The 21,598-nt window shown below is 38.4% G+C and overlaps 1 protein-coding gene across 6 annotated transcripts in view; it reads left to right on the top strand.

The window, feature by feature from the left end:
- Nucleotides 1-21,598, top strand: part of DNM3 (dynamin 3) — a gene marked incomplete at both ends in the record, with an annotated part of 577,972 nt that overhangs the window by 192,170 nt on the left and 364,204 nt on the right. For all 6 annotated transcript variants that reach the window (XM_082834657.1, XM_082834656.1, XM_082834654.1 and 3 more), the window contains 3 exons: nucleotides 8,503-8,601; nucleotides 9,179-9,339; nucleotides 18,083-18,225. In XM_082834657.1, coding sequence (XP_082690783.1) covers nucleotides 8,503-8,601; nucleotides 9,179-9,339; nucleotides 18,083-18,225 — 403 coding nt within the window. The remainder of the gene's footprint in view (nucleotides 1-8,502; nucleotides 8,602-9,178; nucleotides 9,340-18,082; nucleotides 18,226-21,598) is intronic.

The following is a 21,598-nucleotide window of genomic DNA, read 5'->3' as shown; positions in this document are numbered from 1 at the left end:
GGCAGGTTTACAAAATACACAGCTACTGTACAACATGAATCTTCATCTTTCCATGTTGCAATACTTGTTCCCTTGCTACCTAATCTTGCTAAGCCAGGTTTTCATTATGGCAGCTCTCTTCTTCAGAGTACCATTGTTTGTACTGATATACAGTAATAAATAGACTGAAACATGTAGTGGTGCAAACAGTAGAAATGTCTATGCTGAGTTGATTTTCAGGGTAGTGTGGGGTAGTGTGATGTTTCTTGTCTATGACATCATTCATAGATGCCCAGATACTTATATTTGTCACCCATCGCGACTTAGGGACTTATTATGGTTAGATCCAGCAAGTGGAAGGTGAAAGAGCTGGCAGAAGAACACGTGGGAAGTTATACAGACCAAGCCTAGAAGTAGCACATATCACTTCACCCACTTCCACTGGTTAGAACTCAGTACAGGCAGATTATAAGGGAGATTGTAACTCAATTGTAAGGGAGATTTGAAAATATAGTTAAGCTGTGTGCCAAGGAAGAGAAAGAAAATGGATTTTGGTGGAGAAAAAGCAGGGAGATATAAGTATACAGGAGTCCCTCTAATACATGGGGTATATGTTCCAAGACCCCCAGGAGATGCCCGAAACCGTGGAAAGTACTAAACCCTATATATTCTATGTTTTTTCCCTATACATATATATTCGAGGTGTGACAGGAAAACTAGCAGGAATTTCTTTTTCCATCACAGTTTCAATAGAAGATTGATTTTTACCATTGATCTTTGCAACCTCAGCTTATGATTTTTTTCTTTCCTTACTGAGTTGAGAACTTGTGCCTTTTCACTTAAAGGAAGCACTTTACAGCTTCTCTTTGGCATATCCAAATTGCCCTCATCACTACTCTTGTGCTTTGGGGTCATTATTAAGTGAAATAAAGGTTACTTGAACACAAGCATGAAGATACTGTGACAGTTTATCTGATAACCAAGAGGGCTACTAGGTAATTAATGGGTAGATACGCTGGACAAAGGGATGATTAACATCCAGGGTGATGGGGCAAGATGGTGGGAGATTTCATCAAGTTACTCAGAATGGTGCTCAATTTAAAACTTATAAAGTGTTTAGCTCTGGAATTTTTCATTTAAGATTTTTGGACAACAGTTGATCTCTGGTAAATGAAATCATAGAAAGTGAAACTGCAGATGGGGGTGGGAACTACTGTATGTGGATTCTTTTTCTTTTGTTCCTTCATGCCTTAGTCTGTTTTGGAGTACAGATTCTCAGTGAAAGAACCACTCTATACCTAAATTTTCTTATCTTTGGAGTAATTCTTTTTCCTTTCCCTGTCTTATATCCTGTCTCCCTTTGCCCTCTCTTTCTGCTCTCCCTTCCTTCCACAAATATGAAATCTTTCAAGCGCTGCGCTAGATTCTGGGTATAAATCGGTGAGCAAGATAGTCTCTGTTACCATAGCAACAGTAATTTTTATGTTTTCTATTATTTACTTAATATTTTACCTAGTATCACATGCAGTAATATTACCTGATGACTTTGAAAATGAGAACTGTGTTATTCAGAACTGTTGGAAAATAACAAGAAAATAATGTTAATGGAAAACTTATAGGAAAAAAAGATGAAATTATTCCTATTCATCACTGATTGCTTTCAGAAGTAAAATATTCCATAATCTTTGCCAAACAGAAAGAACAGCATTTACTTCAAACCACCCCCAACTCAAATACCACCAAAGCCTAAACAACAACAAAAAAGATGCATTAACTGAAGGACACCTAATTTCCTAAGTCTGTTTTTAATTTTGCTGTATACATGTTTACACTAATTCTTCATTGATTTTGTTTTTCATTGCTGCCGTTTCAGTGTACACAGTGTTCCAGATTACCTTTCTGGCAACTGCTAATGTGGTTCGTGGCTTGGTTTTGTCCCATTTCTTAATTAGGTGAAACAACACACTGCTTACAATTCAGTTGCCTATATAAATGGAAGAAATGGCAATGTTCTTATAGGAAAATCACTGTATTGACAACAAACCTAGGTAACATGGTAGAATGGTATCATGTTTCTTTTTTGGAATTTGTATTTCAATTCTTGTCTAAACCTAAGAAAAGTAAACATGCTTTTTACTCATTTATTCATTTGATAAATAAACATTTATTGAGTTCCCGCTCTGTGTTTGGCACCTATATGAATTGCTTGGAATATGTAGATTAGATGTTGTCCTTATTCTTGAAGAGATCATGGCTTAGTGGATGAGACAGACAAATAAGCAGATTCCTAGTGTCATGTAAGAACTATGATTTCAGTGTATGCAGAGAGCTCTGAAGTCACAGAGAAAAGGTTCCACACTTACACTTGTGGGAACCTGATTAAGGACCTGCAGGAGAGGCCTATAAAGTATTTTGAAGGATGAGTAGGAAATAACAAAAAAAAAGAAGAGAGGGAAGGATATTTGAAACTGAGAGGGATAGCATTGTGAAGGTGAAGAGGCAAGAATGCATGATCACATGGAGAGCTACGACTTGAGTGTCACAGGAGCTTAGGACTGGAATAGAGTGGGAGTAGTGGTGAAAAACAAAATTGGTGAGATCACAATTTTCATTTATTGAGTGGTTTTTATGTACCAAATACTTTACATGTGTTATGTTATTTAATTGTCTTTAATTCATAGACTTTAGTTTTTAGAGCAATTTTACATATTCACAGAAAAACTGAGTAGAAGGTACAATTTCCATGTATGTCCTGTCCCCATACGTGCATAACCTCTCCAACTATTAATATCGCCCACTAGACTGGTACATTTGTTGCAATTGATGAACCTACATTGATGCTCAAAGTTCAGAGTTGACATTAGGGTTCACTCTTGGTGGTGTACACCCTATGGGTTTGGACAAATATATAATGACATGTATCCATCATTGTAATATCATACAGAATAGTTTTCACTGCCCTAAGAACTTCTGTGCCCCACCTTTTCATTCCTGCCTCCACTAACTGCTGGCATCCACTAATCTTTTTATTGTCTCCATAGTTTTACCTTTTCCAGAATGTCATATTGTTGGAATCATATACCATAAAGCCTTTTCAGATTGTCTTCTTTCACTTAGTAATATGAATTTAAGGTTACTCCATGTTTTTTCATGGTTTGATTGCTCATTTCTTTTTAACACTAAATAATATTCCATTGCCTGGATGTATCACAGTTCATTTATCCATTCACCTACTGATGGACATCTTGGTTGCTTTGAAGTTTGGCAATTATAAGTAAAGGTGCTATGAACATCTGTATGCAAGTTTTTGTATGGGCATGTTTTCAGCTCCTTTGGGTAAATACGAAAGAGTACAATTACTGAATCATATGGTAAGATTATGTTTAGTTTTGTAAGAAACTCCCAAACCATATTCCAAAGTGGCTGTACCATTTTACATTCCCACCAGCAGTGAATGAGAGTTGCTAACATTCTCCCCATTCTTGCCTGCATTTGGTATTGTCAGTGTTTTGGATTTTGGCCATTCTAATAGGTGTGCAGTGATATCTTACTGTTGTTTTAATTTGCAACTCCTTAATGGTGTATGATGTGGAACATCTTTTCATATACATACTTGCCACCTGTATATCTTCTTTGATGAGATATCTGTTCAGATCTTTCACCCATTTTTAAATCAAGTTGTTTCTTTCTCCCCCTCTCTGAAGCACAGGGAGATTTTTCTCAGCTAGTCACTGTGAGAACCTGGTTGAGCTCCTAGAAGCAAAACTCACAAAAGTATGGGTACCCTCTATGACTGGGTCCCCCTGGAGTTTTTAACTCTTAGACTGCCCACACTGAGCTCCCAGCAATTCATCAATTACAGTTTAGGTTTTTCTGCCTATGCCCTGGTTCCCACAGAGTTTTCTGCTTTTGTGTTTCTGCTCCAGTAAGTTGTGATTCTCTGTATTCACCTATCTGTCTCTCCAAATTTGGGCGACAGTGGTTTGCTCTGTGGCTTCAGTTCTCTGATGAATCTCAGAAGTGTTGTTAATTTTTTAGTTGTTCACTTGTTAGGTAGGACACAGTGGCAACTTCCAAGCCCCTTACGTGGTGGACCAGAAACCAGAAGTCCTATTATGTAATTTTAAAACATAGGTTTGTTATTTCCTCATTTTATTGTTGAGTTAGAGTAAACATGTAACTTATTCTTCTGTTTGAAGTCATTTGAGAGTTAAAGGGGATGCTATTAATAATTATCCCAGACATCAAATGTAAACTGTGATGATTACCTTTTTGATGTGGTTATACCTGATGAGGAAACTAATGTCTCGGAGCTAACAAGGGAAATGGTTGGGACTTGAATCTAAACAGTCCAATCCTTGACTCAATGCTCTTAGATCTATGCTATATATAAGAATCAGATTTTTGAAGTGCCTTGTATGTTTTTTCTAGGTCTTTGTCAGGACTTGTCAGTACTCATCATTGTGGCTATTCTTTACTGAAGAGAAACATAATTGAAACACAGTATCACACATTATTTATTAGCTCTTAATGTATTATTTTAAATTTTCCTTTTAGTTGGAGGGCAAGAATTTTATTACATTACTTTTTACTTTACATACTACTCTACATAACCTCTTCTGAATCTGGAAGTTGTTCTCCTTCCCAGAATTCTGGACTTGAAAGAGACATCTAGTTAAACCTTTAGTTCTGTAGATAAGAAGGCCCGGATGATGTAAATAACTTGCCAAATAACACAGCTAATCACTTGTAGAATCTACCTAAGAATTGAGAGGCAGAAAAAGATAGTGATTAAAAATGGAATTAGGTTGCCTGCCTTCTACACCCTACAGCCTGCAAGCCTTTGGGCAAGTGTATTTTTCCTTTCCAAGTCTCACTTTGAGGAAAGTGTAATTGAGAAATAATAGTACCTATCTCAGAGTTGTTTCAGGTCTATGTCTGGCACATAATCAGGACTGAACAAATGGTCTCTATTATTATTTTTATCTGAATCTATATATTTCCAGTGAAGTGCTTTTAAAAACATGCTGCCTTTGAATCTCTTCAGGCAATGTCTTTTTGAGATCTAACAGTGTAGGTCTTGAGTCTGCCAGCAGGCATTCATTGATTATTTCAGTTGCCTACTTGTATAACTAAGAGTGAAAAAGAAAATAATTTCATTGGCCATTTCTGGGACACCACTAAGCATAGACTTTTCTGCCTTTTCAGAAATAGGGAGTAGTAAAGAAAATACTTTTAAAATTTAACTCTTATTTTTTTTAATGTTATGAATGTACATCACTTCAGAAAAACCAGTCTCTAAGGCTTTTAATAAAAACTTTTAGTCCCTTGCCCACTCCTCCTGACTCTGGATTACTGATTTCCAGAGAATACCACTTTCAACCCTTCTAACTTTCTTTTGTTATTTACCTCCATATTTAAGGATTTGGCTGCCTCCCATACCCACATATACTTACACACACATATATACACTTACCTCCCCAATTCTACTAATATAACTATATCATATTTTGCTAAATGAATATTTATGATTCTAAAAATATTATTCACAACTGAACCATGTGTTAAATTATGATTAAATTTCCTTTCTTGAGTGATACTGCTGTCTTTGAGGTTGATAGTTGTCTCTTTTTTTGTTTGTTTGCATAGTCTACGTATCTGTCACCAGTGCATTCCCAACCTCTCCTACAGAAGTCTAAATCTCTTAATACCTTCAAAAGCATTAGGCTTTAAGTATCCTATCACTTTCATTTTCTTTTCTTGGTGGGAGAAGATATCTCTTCAGTAATCTTTGTCCTCTTATTCTAATAGATACTGACTGCTCTCCTGGCCTTAAACCGGGATCTACATCATCCTAAAAATTTCCTTCTTTTTCTGGTTAGATTGGATTCCCTGCTTCCTGGATTTCCTGTCTACTTCTTTGTTAGTTTGTTCCCATGTTTGGTGGAACACATCTTTTAGTAATTGTCCCTCCCCTCACACACAAAAAAAGGAGAAAGGGAGGTAAAATATTTTGAGATTTTGCATGTCTGAAAATATCTTTTTCTACTGTCACATTTATTGGTAATTTAGAATTCTAGTCTAGAAATTATCTTTCTCTCAGAATTTTGAAAACATTGCTCTGCGGGTTTTTAGTTTCCAGTTTGCTGCTGGGAAGACTGATGCTGTAATGTTCCCAGTATTATGAAATCTTATATGCCATATTGTGTGTGTGTAGGTATGTGTATGTTTTTCATATTGTGTTGGGCACGTGATGAGTTAATTCAATCCCTAAATTCATCTTTCACTTATAGGACATCTCATTGAATAGCATGTCCCCACATCTCCAACTGTTTCTGTTTGTCATTCTTTCTCTTATTGGAATGCCAATCATTCAGATGTTGTATCTCTGAATCATTTCTCTAGTTTTAAAAAAGTTTTTCCTTTCCTATTATTTACTTCTTTTTCTTTTGTTTTCTGGGGGGGGTTCCTAACTTTGTATTCCAACATTATTATTTCTGCTCTCATATTTTTAATTATTATTATTATTTTTTTTTGCGTTACGCGGGCCTCTCACTGTTGTGGCCTCTCCCGTTGCGGAGCACAGGCTCCGGATGCGCAGGCTCAGCAGCCATGGCTCACGGTCCTAGCCGCTCCGCGGCATGTGGGATCTTCCCGGACCAGGGCACGAACCCGTGTCCCCTGCATCGGCAGGCGGACTCTCAACCACTGCACCACCAGGGAAGCCCTCATATCTTTAATTATTGAAAATTATTTTTGTTTGTTCAAAAATTTCCTTTTTATGGCATTCTATTTTTGTCCCATGAATGCTATGACCTCTCCTTTCTGTCTGAGGATATTAATACAAATAATAGTTTTCTTCTGTATTTTGCATTATCTTTGTTTTCTTTAAGTTCAGGTTTATAATGTTTATTTGTTTTGGTCTCATATTAGTGAATCTCCTTGGCTGTCCATTGATATTTAAAGGTGAAATATTATCAGGTGGTTGGAGTTCTGTGTGGGTGTTCTTGAATTATGGAATGATAGACTTCACAGCAGAATGATTTATTGGACTATTTTAATTATTGTTCCTTCGAATATCAATATATATGTTTTTCTTTGGAATGGTTAGTATCCCCAGACCATTGTTCCAATCTCTTGCTTGGGGGGTTAAAGTCTGCCAGCCATCTCTTTCTTGAAGTCAAATTAGGGAACTGGCCTGGGGAGGGGGGTCCCTGCCATTCTCTATGTAGAATTTTACTTAATCATCCTTTTTTAATACCAGATCCATCCAAACTGGGCCAGGTACCCATGAGTTCAGAGTTTTTTCTAGTTCAGTCTTTCCAGAGAGTAAACCTTCACTGTCCTGTCAGGATGGACCAGGGCAGCTCCTAGCTATGTTACCCATGGAAATCTGACTGCTTCCATCCAGTATTTCTATTTTCAGCTTCAGCTGCCACCACCACTCTCCATAGTTTTCAGAGCTTTCTGTCCCCTAGGTCTTGAATCTTACTGAGATGCTGTGATGTAAATTATTTAGTTTCTGGACGTCTCCTTTTGTTGGCTTTCTTGGATGCAGTTTTCCTCTTTCTCTGATATTTTAAGTTGGTTAGCAGTCATCCAGCTAGATTTACAGTTTAAAAAATTTTCTGCATTCCTTTCCCATTTTCTTTGACTTTCTTGGTTTAAGCCTTTTAAATTAAAAAAAATTTTTTTTTTTTACCACGATAAGCAGTATATTGGTTAAAAGCATGGACTCTGGAACCAGACTGCCCAGATCCACTTCTTATATGACCTTGGGAAAGTTATTTAATCTCCCTCTGCCTTAGTTTCCCCATCTTAAAAAAATTAGTGGTTGGAGTACTTTTTAAGATTAAATAACTTCCAATGCTTTATTTTACAGATAAGGGAAACTGAGACCCAGAGAATTAAATGACTTGCCTTGAGACTAGAATCCAAGGCTCAGAATTCCTATTTCAGGCTTCTTTCTATTAAGTCATATTTCCTTTTCTGTGAGTTTATTTTTGGGGATGATGGTATCCTATACGTAGTTTTCTTCTTTTTATGTTTTTGACCTCAGGTAGTCAGAACTGGATCAATAATAAGCTTTGGTTTATGACACACCCATATCATTGGTCCATGTGTAGCCTATTTTTTTTGTTTTTAGTAATGTGATACATAAAAAATTAAAACATCCATATTGTGTGCAGTCCCTGGGAGGAAAATTTAAATGTATCATTTCCATGTATGCGTAGTACAAAAATAAACCCATACATTTGGAAGTATTTTGCTGAAGCAGCTATTTGTTTTTTTCTCTCCTGAATCAAGGGTTATCTTATGGATGGGTGGTTTGCAACTCTCTGCCTCAACCCGCTGACCTTCACCAGACTGGGGTAGTAGTGGATTAGAAAACAAACTGAGATGGAGAGGAACAGGGAAAGAACCAGGATATGAATGCTTTGTAATTAGCATTGAGACATATATGTCTCTGAAACTTGTTAGTATTCTGCAAATTGTGTAATGTGGGATTTGTTTGTGATGCAGGTCTAAGAACCATTGGAGTCATCACCAAACTGGATCTTATGGATGAGGGAACGGATGCCAGGGATATCCTAGAGAATAAGCTGCTACCGCTTCGCAGGGGTAATGTACTGTGTCCTGTACAGGACTTCCTTTGATGATGTGGCAGAGAAACAACTAGGAAAACAATGGGAAGCTGGATTTTAACGCCTCCACAGTTGTGAGGAATGGATTGATGATTAGTTAAACATTTTATGGAATGGCATGGTGTTCCCAAATGATGTATTAAAAATTATCCAAAGGGAGAACTATTCCTTCAAATAATAAGAAAACAGGAAAAGGAAAGTGTTTGAAGGGAGGGTATAAATATTCATCATAGACTGCATACATGTATACTGTTTAAGTCTGAATTATTTACTTGCCTGCTATATGACAAAACTGCTTAGAGATTTACTCTATTTAAATGCACAGATCTTTTAAGGACAAAGGACAGTACTTAGTTAATGCTAAAAAAATCAGCGTTAGCCAAGTCATCCAGCCGTTGTTAAATACTGATATCTCAAACTGAGTTTTGTAAAGGGATCTATTCTTCAGGCCCTGAAATAATTTTTTTTTCTTATTCAGCCTCTTCAAGAGCTTTAAAATTTCCCCAGAATAAATCAAAGGTGTCCCAACTCCATAGGTATGTGTTTTGTTTTAGGTTACATTGGGGTGGTAAACAGGAGCCAGAAGGACATAGATGGGAAGAAGGATATAAAGGCTGCCACGTTGGCAGAAAGGAAATTTTTTCTCTCACACCCGGCTTACAGACATATTGCTGATCGGATGGGGACCCCACACCTTCAGAAGGTCCTTAATCAGGTAAAGATGTTTTCTCCAAGCAAAAAGAACAATGATAAAATATGTAAATGACTATTGGAATCCATATTTCTCATTTTTATACTCTTTTTCTAAACTAAGACATTTAGCATAATGATAGAAATTAAAAAGATGAATATGAATACTGGGATCCAGACTGTTACTATTCTAAGTGACCAGACTCCACCTTAATATTATTGAAAAAACAGCACGCAAAGCAGAAATACATATTTATTTGGAACAGTGAGCAGGGGAATACATTTTAGCACGTTTGCTCATAATATATAGTTATCTTAAGGAGTGAAACTTGTATATCTCTGAAAAGTCAGTCTCTTGGCATCTGTTTTTGAAATATCAGTCTGTGATGGTTAGGTTAAATTTTCTGTATGGTTTTGTTAGGATTGATTTGTTCCTTAATTTACAAAATTGAAAATATGTAAGCAATTATTGATCTACATTCCTCTAAGAAGCTTTTCCAGATAATCCCTTTCCCTGTGACAGATAGAATTAGGCCCTCTGCCTCCCCTTGTCCCACGCACATACACATTTCTTGCATAAAAATTCAGCAGGCTTGGCCACATATTTTCCTGCCCTTAGTGGAGTTAAGTGTCATTGTCATTGAGTGTAGAGCTCCCACACCAAGTTTTGATCACATTGACTCAAACAGTGAGCAGCTTTTCTCACAAAAAGCACTGTGTAGGGGAGCTTCAATATGGCGGAAGAGTAAGACGTGGAGATCACCTGCCTCCCCACAAACACATCAGAAATACATCTACATGTGGAACAACTCCTACAGAACACCTACTGAACGCTGGCAGCAGACCTCAGACCTCCCAAAAGGCAAGAAACTCCCCCACGTACCTGGGTAGGGCAAAAGAAAAAAGAATAAACAGACAAAAGAGCAGGTACGGGACCTGCACCAGTGGGAGGGAGCTGTGAAGGAGGAAAGGTTTCCACACAATAGGAAGCCCCTTCACTGGTGGAGATGGCGTGTGGCGGGGGGAAGCTTCGGAGCCGCGGAGAACAGCGCAGCCACAGGGGTGCGGAGGACAAAGCGGAGAGATTCCCGCACAGAGGATCGGTACCGACCAGCATTCACCAGTCCGAGAGGCTTGTCTGCTCACCCGCCGGGGTGGGCAGGGCTGGGAGCTGAGGCTCGGGCTTCTTTCGGATCCCAGGGAGAGGACTGGGGTTGGCGGCGTGAACACAGCCTGAAGGGACTAGTGCACCAAGGCTAGCCGGGAGGGAGTCTGGGTAAAAGTCTGGAGCTGCCGAAGAGGCAAGAGACTTCTTCTTGCCTCTCTGTTTCCTGATGCGCGAGGAGAGGGGATTAAGAGCGCTGCTTAAAGGAGCTCCAGAGACGGGCGCGAGCCACAGCTATCAGTGAGGACCCCAGAGACGGGCATGAGACACTAAGGCTGCTGCTGCCGCCAAGAAGAAGCCTGTGTGCAAGCACAGATCACTATCCACACCTCCCCTCCCGGGAGCCCGTGCAACCCGCCACTGCCAGGGTCTGGTGATCCAGGGACAATTTCCCCGGGAGAGCGCACGGCGCGCCTCAGGCTGGTGCAACGTCATGTTGGCCTTTGCCACCGCAGGCTCGCCCCGCATCCGTACCCCTCCCTCCCCCCGGCCTGAGTGAGCCAGAGCCCCAGAATCAGCTGCTTCTTTTACCTGGTCCTGTCTGAGCGAAGAACAGACGCCCTCAGGTGACCTCACGCAGAGGTGGGCCCCAATCCATCGCCGAACCCCAAGAGCTGTGCGAAAAAGAAGAGAAAGGGAAATTTCTCCCAGCAGCCTCAGGAGCACCGGATTAAATCTCCACAGTCAACTTGATGTACCCTGCATCTGTGGAATACCTGAACAGACAACAAATTATCCCAAATTGAAGAGGTGGAGTTTGGGAGCAACGATATTTATATTTTTTACCCTTTTTCTCTTTTTGTGAGTGTGTATGTGTACGCTTCTGTGTGTGATTTTGTCTGTATAGCTTTGCTTTTACCATTTATCCTAGGGTTCTGTTTGTCCATTTGTTTGTTTAGTATAGTTTTTAGCACTTGTTATAATTGGTGGATTTGTTTTTTGGTTTGGTTGCTCTCTTCTTTCTTTCTTTCTCTTTTTTTTATTACTTAAAAAATTTTTTTAGTAATTATTTTTTATTTTTAATAGCTTTATATTATTTTACTTTATTTTATCTTCTTCTTTCTTTCTTTCTTTTTTTCCTCCCTTTTATTCTGAGCCGTATGGATGACAGGCTCTTGGTGCTCCAGCCAGGTGTCAGGGCTGTGCCTCTGAGGTGGGAGCACCAAGTTCAGGACACTGGTCCACAAGAGACCTCCCAGCTCCACGTAATATCAAACGGGGAAAATCTCCCAGAGATCTCCATCTCAACTCCACTCAATGACCAGCAAGCTACAGTGCTGGACACCCTATGATGAGCAACTAGCAACACAGGAACACAACCCCATCCATTAGTAGAGAGGCTGCCTAAAATCATAATAAGGCCACAGACACGCCAAGACGCACCACCAGACGTGGACCTGCCCACCAGAAAGACAGGATCCAGGCTCATCCACCAGAACACAGGCACTAGTCCCCTCCACCAGGAAGCCTACACAACACACTGAACCACCCTTAGGCACTGGGGACAGACACCAAAAACATGGGAACTATGAACCTGCAGCCTGCAAAAAGGAGAACCCAAACACAGTAAGTTAAGCAAAATGAGAAGACAGAGAAACACACAGCAGATGAAGGAGCAAGATAAAAACCCACCAGACCTAACAAATGAAGAGGAAATAGGCAGTCTACCTGAAAAAGAATTCAGAATAATGACAGTAAAGATGATCCAAAATCTTGGAAATAGAATGGAGAAAATACAAGAAATGTTTAACAAGGACCTAGAAGAAAAGAGCAAACAAACAGTGATGAACAACACAATAAATGAAATTAAAATTCTCTAGAAGGGAACAATAGCAGAATAACTGAGCAGAAGAACGGATAAGATAAAATAGTGGAAACAACTACTGCAGAGAAGAATAAAGAAAAAAAATGAAAAGAAATGAGGACAGTCTCAGAGACCTCTGGGACAACATTAAACGCACCAACATTTGAATTACAGGGGTCCCAGAAAAAGAAGAGAAAAAGAAAGGGACTGAGAAAATATTTGAAGAGATTATAGTTGAAAACTTCCCTAATATGGGAAAGGAAATAGTTAATTGAGTCCAGGAAGCACAGAGAGTCCCATACAGGGTAAATCCAAGGAGAAACATGCTGAGACACATATTAATCAAACTATCAGAAATTAAATACAAAGAAAAAATATTAAAAGCAGCAAGGGAAAAACAACAAATAACACACAAGGGAATCCCCATAAGGTTAATAGCTGATCTTTCAGCAGAAACTCTGCAAGCCAGAAGGGAGTGGCAGGACATATTTAAAGTGATGAAGGAGAAAAACCTACAATGAAGATTACCCAGCAAGGATATCATTCAGATTTGACAGAGAAATTAAAACCTATACAGACAAGCAAAGCTAAGAGAATTCAGTACCGCCAAAACAGCTTTACAACAAATGCTAAAGGAACTTCTCTAGGCAAGAAACACAAGAGAAGGAAAAAACCTACAATAACAAACCCAAAACAATTAAGAATATGGTAATAGCAACATACATATCGAAAATTACCTTAAATGTAAATGGATTAAATGCTCCAACCAAAAGGCATAGACTGGCTAAATGGATACAAAAACAAGACCCATATATATGCTGTCTACAAGAGACCCACCTCAGACCTAGGGACACATACAGATTGAAAGTAGGGGATGGAAAAAGATACTCCATGCAAATGGAAATCAAATAAAGCTGGAGTAGCAATTCTGATATCAGACAAAATAGACTTTAAAATAAAGGCTATTACATGAGACAAAGAAGGACACTACATAATGATCAAGGGATCAGTCCAAAAAGAAGATATAACAATTGTAAATATTTATGCACCTAACATAGGAGCACCTCAATACATAAGGCAAATGCTAACAGCCATAAAAGGGGAAATCGACAGTAACACAAAATAATACTAGGGGACTTTAACACCCCACTTTCACCAATGGACAGATCATCCAAAATGAAAATAAATAAGAAAACACAAGCTTTAAAGTATACATTAAACAAGATAGACTTAATTGATATTTATAGGACATTCCATCCAAAAACAACAGAATACACATTCTTCTCAAGTGTTCATGGAACATTCTCCAGGAGAGATCATATTCTTGGGTCACAAATCAAGCCTTGGTAAGTTTAAGAAAATTGAAATCGTATCAAGTATATTCTTGAGAAAGATCAACGGATCTGGAGGAATCAGGCTCCCTGACTTCAGACTATACTACACAGCTACAGTAATCAAGACAATATGGTACTGGCACAAAAACAGAAATATAGATCAATGGAACAGGATAGAAAGCCCAGAGATATACCCACGCACCTATGGTCAACTAATCTATGACAAAGGGGGCAAAGATATACAATGGAGAAAAGACAGTCTCTTCAATAAGTGGTGCTGGGAAAACTGGACAGCTACATATAAAAGAATGAAATTAGAACACTCCCTAACACCATACACAAAAATAAACTCAAAATGGATTAAATACCTAAATGTAAGGGCAGACACTATCAAACTCTTAGAGGAAAACATAGGCAGAACACTCTATGACATAAATCACAGCAAGATCATTTTAGACCCACCTCCTAGACTAATGGAAGTAAAAACAAAAATAAACAAATGGGACCTAATGAAATTTAAAAGCTTTTCCACAGCAAAGGAAACCATAAACAAAACGAAAACAGAACCCTCAGAATGGGAGAAAATATTTGCAAATGAAGCAACTGACAAAGGATTAATTTCCAAAATATACAAGCAGCTCATGCAGGTCAATATCAAAAAAACAAACAACCCAATCCAAAAATGGGCTGAAGACCTAAATAGACATTTCTCCAAAGAAGATATACAGATTGGCAACAAACAATGAAAGAATGCTCAACATCATTAATCATTAGAGAAATGCAAATCAAAGCTACAATGAGATATCATCTCACACAAATCAGAATGGCCGCCATCAAAAAATCTACAAATAATAAATGCAGGAGAGGGTGTGGAGAAAAGGGAACACTCTTGCACTGCTGGTGGGAATGTAAATTGGTACAGCCACTATGGAGAACAGTATGGAGTTTCCTTAAAAAACTAAAAATAGAACTACGATATGACCCAGCAATCCCACTACTGGGCATATACCCTGAGGAAACCATAATTCAAAAAGAGTCATGTTCCACAATGTTCATTGCAGCTCTATTTACAATGGCCAGAACATGGAAGCAACCTAAGTGTCCACTGACAGATGAATGGATAAAGAAGATGTGGCACATATATACAATGGAATATTACTCAGCCGTAAAATAAAACGAAAGTGAGTTATTTGTAGTGAGGTGGATGGACCTAGAGTCTGTCCTACAGACTGAAGTAAGTCAGAAAGAGAAAAACAAATACCGTATGCTAACACATATGTATGGAATCTAAAAAAAAAAAAAAAATTCATGTTCATGAAGTACCTAGGGGAAGACGGGAATAAAGACACAGACGTACTAGAGAATGGACTTGAGGATACGGGGAGGGGGAACGGTAAGCTGGGACAAAGTGAGAGAGTGGAATGGACATATATACACTACCAAACGTAAAATAGATAGCTAGTGGGAAGAAGCCGCATAGCACAGGGAGGTCAGCTCGGTGCTTTGTGACCATTTAGAGGGGTGGGATAGGGAGGGTGGGAGGGATGGAGACATAAGGGGGAAGAGATATGGGGACATATGTATATGTATAACTGATTCACTTTGTTATAAAGCAGAAACTAACACACCATTGTAAAGCAATTATACTCCAATTAAGTTTAAGAAAATAAAAGCACTTTGTAACTTTTATCTATGAACTTAAATCAGTCAAGTAATTATCGAAAGTTCTGATGTTCCCTCCTAGAAGGTATCAGTAGAGGCTAACACAGTAATAGGCTGCTTGTTACATTATATCTGAACCATTTAGGCAAAACAATTGAAGAAGTTTTAGGAAATAAAAAACAGTGGTGTACTTCTATTTTAAGCGACATAGTACTTCAATTTTAATGTGAAATTTGTACTTTTAAATTAAGGGTAGATGAGTATTTGGAAGCCATGAAGCAGTGATAGTTGTGTCATTTAAAAATTATGAACATGGTTTAGAGAAGGAATGCTGGTTTGTCATGCATGAACCATGATAGTCTATCAATATATTTAACTCTGGTAAAATTCTTTTTTGATTACTGGTTTCATGCCTATATTGGTCTAAGAAAAAATATCTTAGAGAAATATCACTAAGATGATTAGAAAGGTAGAGTTAGAAATAAATTAAGTTGTGAATGCTGGATGGATATGATTGATCATTTGGTTACTACAGGTGACCCCTAAATTATGGCATAACTGATTCTGGTTGACTGAAAATTGAATAAATGTTATACTGAAGATCTTTCATTTCCTAGATAATCCGTTTCTGTATTGCTTCAAGGACCTTCATACTGTGTTTGAAATTAAGATAATTTTATTGCTGATTTAATGTGCACCAACACCTCTGACCGTGAGCCAGTTACTATGGCAAAAACTGCAAGAGAACTGGACATTTTTGAGGAACTGAAAGGAATATTATTGTTGCTGGAGGGCAGAGAATGAGGGAATGAGTTTTAAGAGATGAATTTGGAGATGCAGGCAGTGGCTGGGTCCTACAGTGTTTGTAGGCCAAGTTAAGGATTTTGGCTCTTATCCTAAGAGCAGTGGGAAGTCAGTTGTTTAAGGAATCTGAAAAGGGGAATAACACAGTCATATCTGTGGGTTAAAAAGGATTATGGTGGTTGCAGATAGGAAGTCCAAGAGTAGAGATGAGAGGACCACTTAGGAGTCAAAGTGAGAAATGATGGTAGCTTGGTCTCGGTTAGGGCCAGTGGAGATGGGAAAAGAAAGCAGATTTGAGAAATGTTTTGGAAAATTGAGAACTTGGTGGTAGATTAGCTCTGGTGGGTGATGGAGAGGTAAAGTCAAGGATAACTCCCAAGTTCCCAGGTTGTTATGAAGTCATCAAAATGGAGAACATTGAAGGGAATATTAGGTACTTTATTTCAGACATGCTGAGGTTGATGCTTCCAAGAGGATAAGTCAGGCAGGTGGTCTAATACATATACCCTGACCAAAGATAAGAAGTCTGGTCTTTAGATAACATGTCCATAGCCACAGGTGTTTGAATATTTATTGAAACCAATTATGAAATGATTGCCTTAGTAGAGAACAGACAGTGACCAAAGAAGAGGTGTAGGACCCACATTTGAGGAATATCAATATTTACAGGTCTGGCAGAGGAGAACAACTTGGCAAAGGAGATGGAGAAGGTGTTCAGAAAGGTTAGGAGAAAAATGACAGGAGCTGGGGTCACGAAAGCTAAGGAAAGAAGTGTTTTAGAAAGCTAGGAGTGGTCCACAGTATTGCTTTGCTATTGAGATATATGAGAAACAAATGGTAGAAACCAAGTATTTTGATTATTTACCACTCACATGGCAGTCAGGTGGCTACTAGTTTCTCGTGGTTACTCTTAGATTTGGGGGTTTGTGTCTTGTGGAATTGCTACTGGGAATGCAGTCTTCTCTATTCTTTTGTTTTCTGCTTCAGAGCCATAATGGCAGCACATGCCAGGGGAATAACATGATAAGTCATAACTGTGGACAAGGGTATAATATAGTATGAACTATTGACAATTAAATAACTATAGATTTATTGAATAGATATATCCAGGTAACCTCAGATGAACATAAAAATGATTTGAAATGGTTCTTCAGTCAGTCTGGGTCTATTTATTCCCCTTACTTTGAATTTATTATTCTTTTTCCTACATTTCTATGAAGTTGATATTCTTTCTCTTGATTCTGAGTTTATTCCTTAAGCAGTTCAAGAAGGTGCTCTTTTTTTTTTCCTTTTAATTCAGACTTTCCTTAATTACACTGTAATAGAAAGAACATCAGGCAGAGAGCTAACCAGTCTGGGTTTATATCCCACCTTTGTTCTGAATGAATTGTGTCCCTCTTAGAAAATCTCTTGGAGAATTTTTTATCAGACTGAGCTTGAGTTGCCAGCAGATGACTTCAGTGGAAATGCCAAGAAGGTGGTTAGGTAGAGATATCAACAAGAAAGCTTGTGTGCAAGGTGAGAGGAAACACCTGCCTGAGCTATGGAATGGAGAGGAACTTAACAGCTGACAGGTACCTCTGAGCTCCACCAGTGGTAAGCCATTTGGTCCTGAGAACTCAGGCAGCACCTGTAACTCTCCATTTCCTTCATTTGTACCACATTCTAACTTAAGGTTCCTTTCGACAAGGTAGCTGATTTGACAAATCAATCCATGTTAAGGTGTTATTAGGCAGCTTCATTAGTAACATTAGCTGCCTTTTAACAGGGTATCCCAGACATAAAAAGATTGTCCGAGCAAGTGACTTTAGCTGAAGGAGTTTTGAGCTTCGCCGTAGGGCAGTGGATGAGAGAGTTGGAGTTATCTGTCTACACAGTCAGTCTCACATGTATGTATGGCTTTTTAAGGTTTTGAATGATCTGGAAAACAGTGAAGGGCGATTTTTGTCTTATGAGTTGATCTTCAATCTGTTGTATGATTTTGTTTTGTTTTATTTAGCAACTTACCAACCACATTCGAGACACCCTACCTAACTTCAGGAACAAACTGCAGGGACAGTTGCTGTCCATAGAACACGAAGTAGAAGCCTATAAAAACTTCAGGCCAGAAGACCCCACCAGGAAGACAAAAGCATTGCTGCAGTGAGTTACCTTTCCCTTCTCTTGTTCACCATTTTAAACTAACTCTTCAGTTTTCTTTTTCCTTAGTCTATTTGTCATGCTGTTTTCTAGGTTTTTTCATAAAAGTAAAGTATATGAGTGAGGCTTTGTATATGTCATACAGTGAGCCTTGAATCTTTGTTTTCTAAAAGAATAATTGTTGATATTAATTCTATTATTATAAATTTAACCAATGCCCAATCCTATGCCCAATTTTATATTGTGCTTTTATAATTGGATTCAGTCAATGAGCAAAACCAACAGTGATAACTCAGCAGGGTTTTTTTGCCCTTAGTCTTTAGAAGTAGGCTAAGTTCCTATAGAAAAGCAACTGTTCCTATTATTGTCACTTGTAGTTATTATATTTTTATTTCAGTCATTTCATATCATCTATCTCTGTGTATTTTTCAATGCAATGAGAACCAAGGATTTCATAAAAAAATAAGTACACACAGTAAGGACACATTTAAATTATTTTCCTTTTTTGGTAATGATTTTAATGTAGCCCTTTAGAAACACAAATGTGAAAACTGCCAAGTATCTTTTTACTCCTTCATGATCTTCCCGTCTTATCCTTGGGTTATTAGATTTATCCCTGAGGGTTCTTGGGTTAGGATAGCAGAGTTGTTGGAGAATTGCCAGCCCCTTATGTCTTTTATCCTCATTCCTTCTTTCATCCCCTTTCAGCCTCATCTATTCTTTTATCCCTGTGCCGCAAATTTCCTCTCTCTCCACCAAAAGACCCCCACTGACCAGCTTACATTCCAGGACATCTGAAGTCCATCTCTAAAGATGATGCTTGCCACTTCTTATGTCCCCTTTCTCCCTCTGCAATCCTGTAATCAAAATACCCTTAATCTGGCATTTAAAATGCACAACATAATTCCTTTTATTTGTGGGGAAGTTTCTAAATATTCAAATTAAGTAACATATTAAATGCATTATCTTATATTCCTCCATTAAAAAAATAATAAGATCATACGGAGGAAAGAATTTTATTCTTGGATTCATCTCTTTCCTAGTTTATCTTTCTTTTTATTCTTGGCTTTGATTAAGCTCCTATAAAAAACTCTCTAAGTTACAGAGAAAGGAAAGCTATTTCTGTTTAGGTACTAGGTCATCATCCTAACACCCAACTGAAACTATTCTCTTTGCAAAGACTGGGTCTTGCCTCTGTAATTCTGTTGGACTCAGATTACACTTTTCCACAGCTGGTTTCTTCCCTTGTTAGGGAGCTGATTCAGCTCCTTCTTTCCTTTTTTCCTTCTTTCCTTCCTTCCTGCCTTCCTCCCTCACCCCCTTTCTTCATTACTTCCTTCTTGCCTTGCTCTCATCTCTGTGTATCCTATTTGATGGCTGGCTCTGTGCTAACTATGGGGAATTCAATAATGAATAAGATTTTAACCCTCAAAAAGTGGCCACAGTAGAGCAGTGGAAACAGACATATAAACAACTGTGTTAAAATTTGATAAATGCTACATTTCTGGTAAGAATAAAATGTTAAGGGAACCCAGGTAAAGAGCACTTACATGCGAGGAAGGGTGTGAATTCACAGAGAAAAAGATACTTGAATGAGACCCCAAAGTATGGGAGGAGTTTGTCAGGTGGAAGAAGGAGGTCAAGAGAATAGTGTGAACTTCGGTACAGCTTGTTCTAATGGGCCAGGTGGCTGGGTTGTAGGATATGGGGAATGGAGGTGAATTTTCTAAAGTTTCCCAATGTTTCATACCTTTCCAGGTGTTTAAAGTTAGATTAATATTAGCATATGCATGAACATAGCTACATCTAATTACATTTTAAGTTTTCTGGCCTAAATATAATTCATCCATGATTTTGATGAAAGAGAATAAAAGGTTCAGGTTTTAGGTGGTTTGAATTTTTTTCCCAATCTAACAGATTCTGAATTTGAAAGTGTTCCAGTATGTCAAAATTAGAGTTTCTAAACCTACTAATCACAAATACAAGTAGTCATTTTTTCTCTATAATATATTTCTTTGTTTTTTTACCAACTGCCTTGAGGTAATTCATTCCTTCATTGAACTTATGGAGTACCACTCGTATGCCAGGCAGGGGGAAATAAATAAAATGCATGGTCCTTGCCCTTTGGAGAGAGACTGATAGATGCACGATGGTGATGTACTCTGCTAAGTGCTATGCTGAAAATATTCTGAGAAAGCCAAGGAGGGGCCCTTCATCTGGGTGGCAATGAGTGGTGGGGGGGAATAGGGCTGTGGATTATGAAAAGTTTCCTGTAAAAACTAATGCTTGAACTGAGTCTTGACGGACAGATAAAAATTAGCTGGACAAAGAAGCACAAGGCAGATCAGAAAGGGAAACAAGTGTAAAAGCACAGAGATTTGGTACATGTGGGGAACTGCAAATAGCTTCTTCATGGTTGGCTTGGAAGGTGAGTGGGGATGAGAAGTAAGAGATGGGGCATTCAGGGCCAGACCACGGAGAATCTTAGGTGATGGGGTAAGGAGTTTTAATTTTATTAAATTCTGAGGAGTCATTGGAAAACAAGGCTAGACCTAGTTGTAGAGGGGCATGGATGGGGAGTCAGAAATTTATATTGTTCTGGCAGAATGAGGTCTGTGATGCTGGGCCCAGGGAAGAGAGTAGCTCATGAAGTATGAGGGGGCTCAGCTGGAGCAGTTGGAACACTAGGTGATTGTAATGTCACAGGAGTTGTGGCTCATTTGACTATTATATATAAAGTTTTATTGCTTAACTTTAATTCTTAATTTAAGTATTTTAAAATACCATTTTATGGTTGCAGCTAAATGGGCGAATGCATTTAATACACAGATATTTGAAATATATATTTTATTATTATTTAAAAATTATTATTATTATTTTCTACTTGGGGGTATGTATTCAAAAGAATTGAAAGCAAAGGCTTGAACAGGTTTTGTACATTCATAGGAGCATTATTCATAATAGCCAAAGATGGAAACAACACAAATGTTCACTGATGTATGAATGGATAAACAAAACATGAGGGGTTTTTTTGCATATACATTCAATGGAGTATGCTTCAGCCCTAAAAATGAAGGAAATTCTGACACATGCTACAATGTGATGAACCTTAAAGATATTATGCTGAGTGAAATAAGCCAGACACAAAAGGACAAATACTGTATGATTCCATTCATATGAGGTACCTAGAAGAGTCAAATTCATAGAGACAGAAAGTAGAATGGTGGTTGCCAGGGGTAGGGGGAGAGGAGAATGGGGAGTTATTTTATTTTATTTTTTTTTGCTGTACGTGGGCCTCTCACTGCTGTGCCCTCTCCCGTTGGGGAGCACAGGCTCCAGACGCACAGGCTCAGCAGCCATGGCTCACGGGCCCAGC

The sequence above is a fragment of the Leucopleurus acutus genome, assembly GCF_964270905.1.
Source record: "Leucopleurus acutus genome assembly, chromosome: 2".
NCBI lineage: Eukaryota > Metazoa > Chordata > Mammalia > Artiodactyla > Delphinidae > Leucopleurus > Leucopleurus acutus.
Note: the sequence above shows the minus strand (reverse complement) of the source record. Positions and strands in the feature narration are given on the sequence as shown.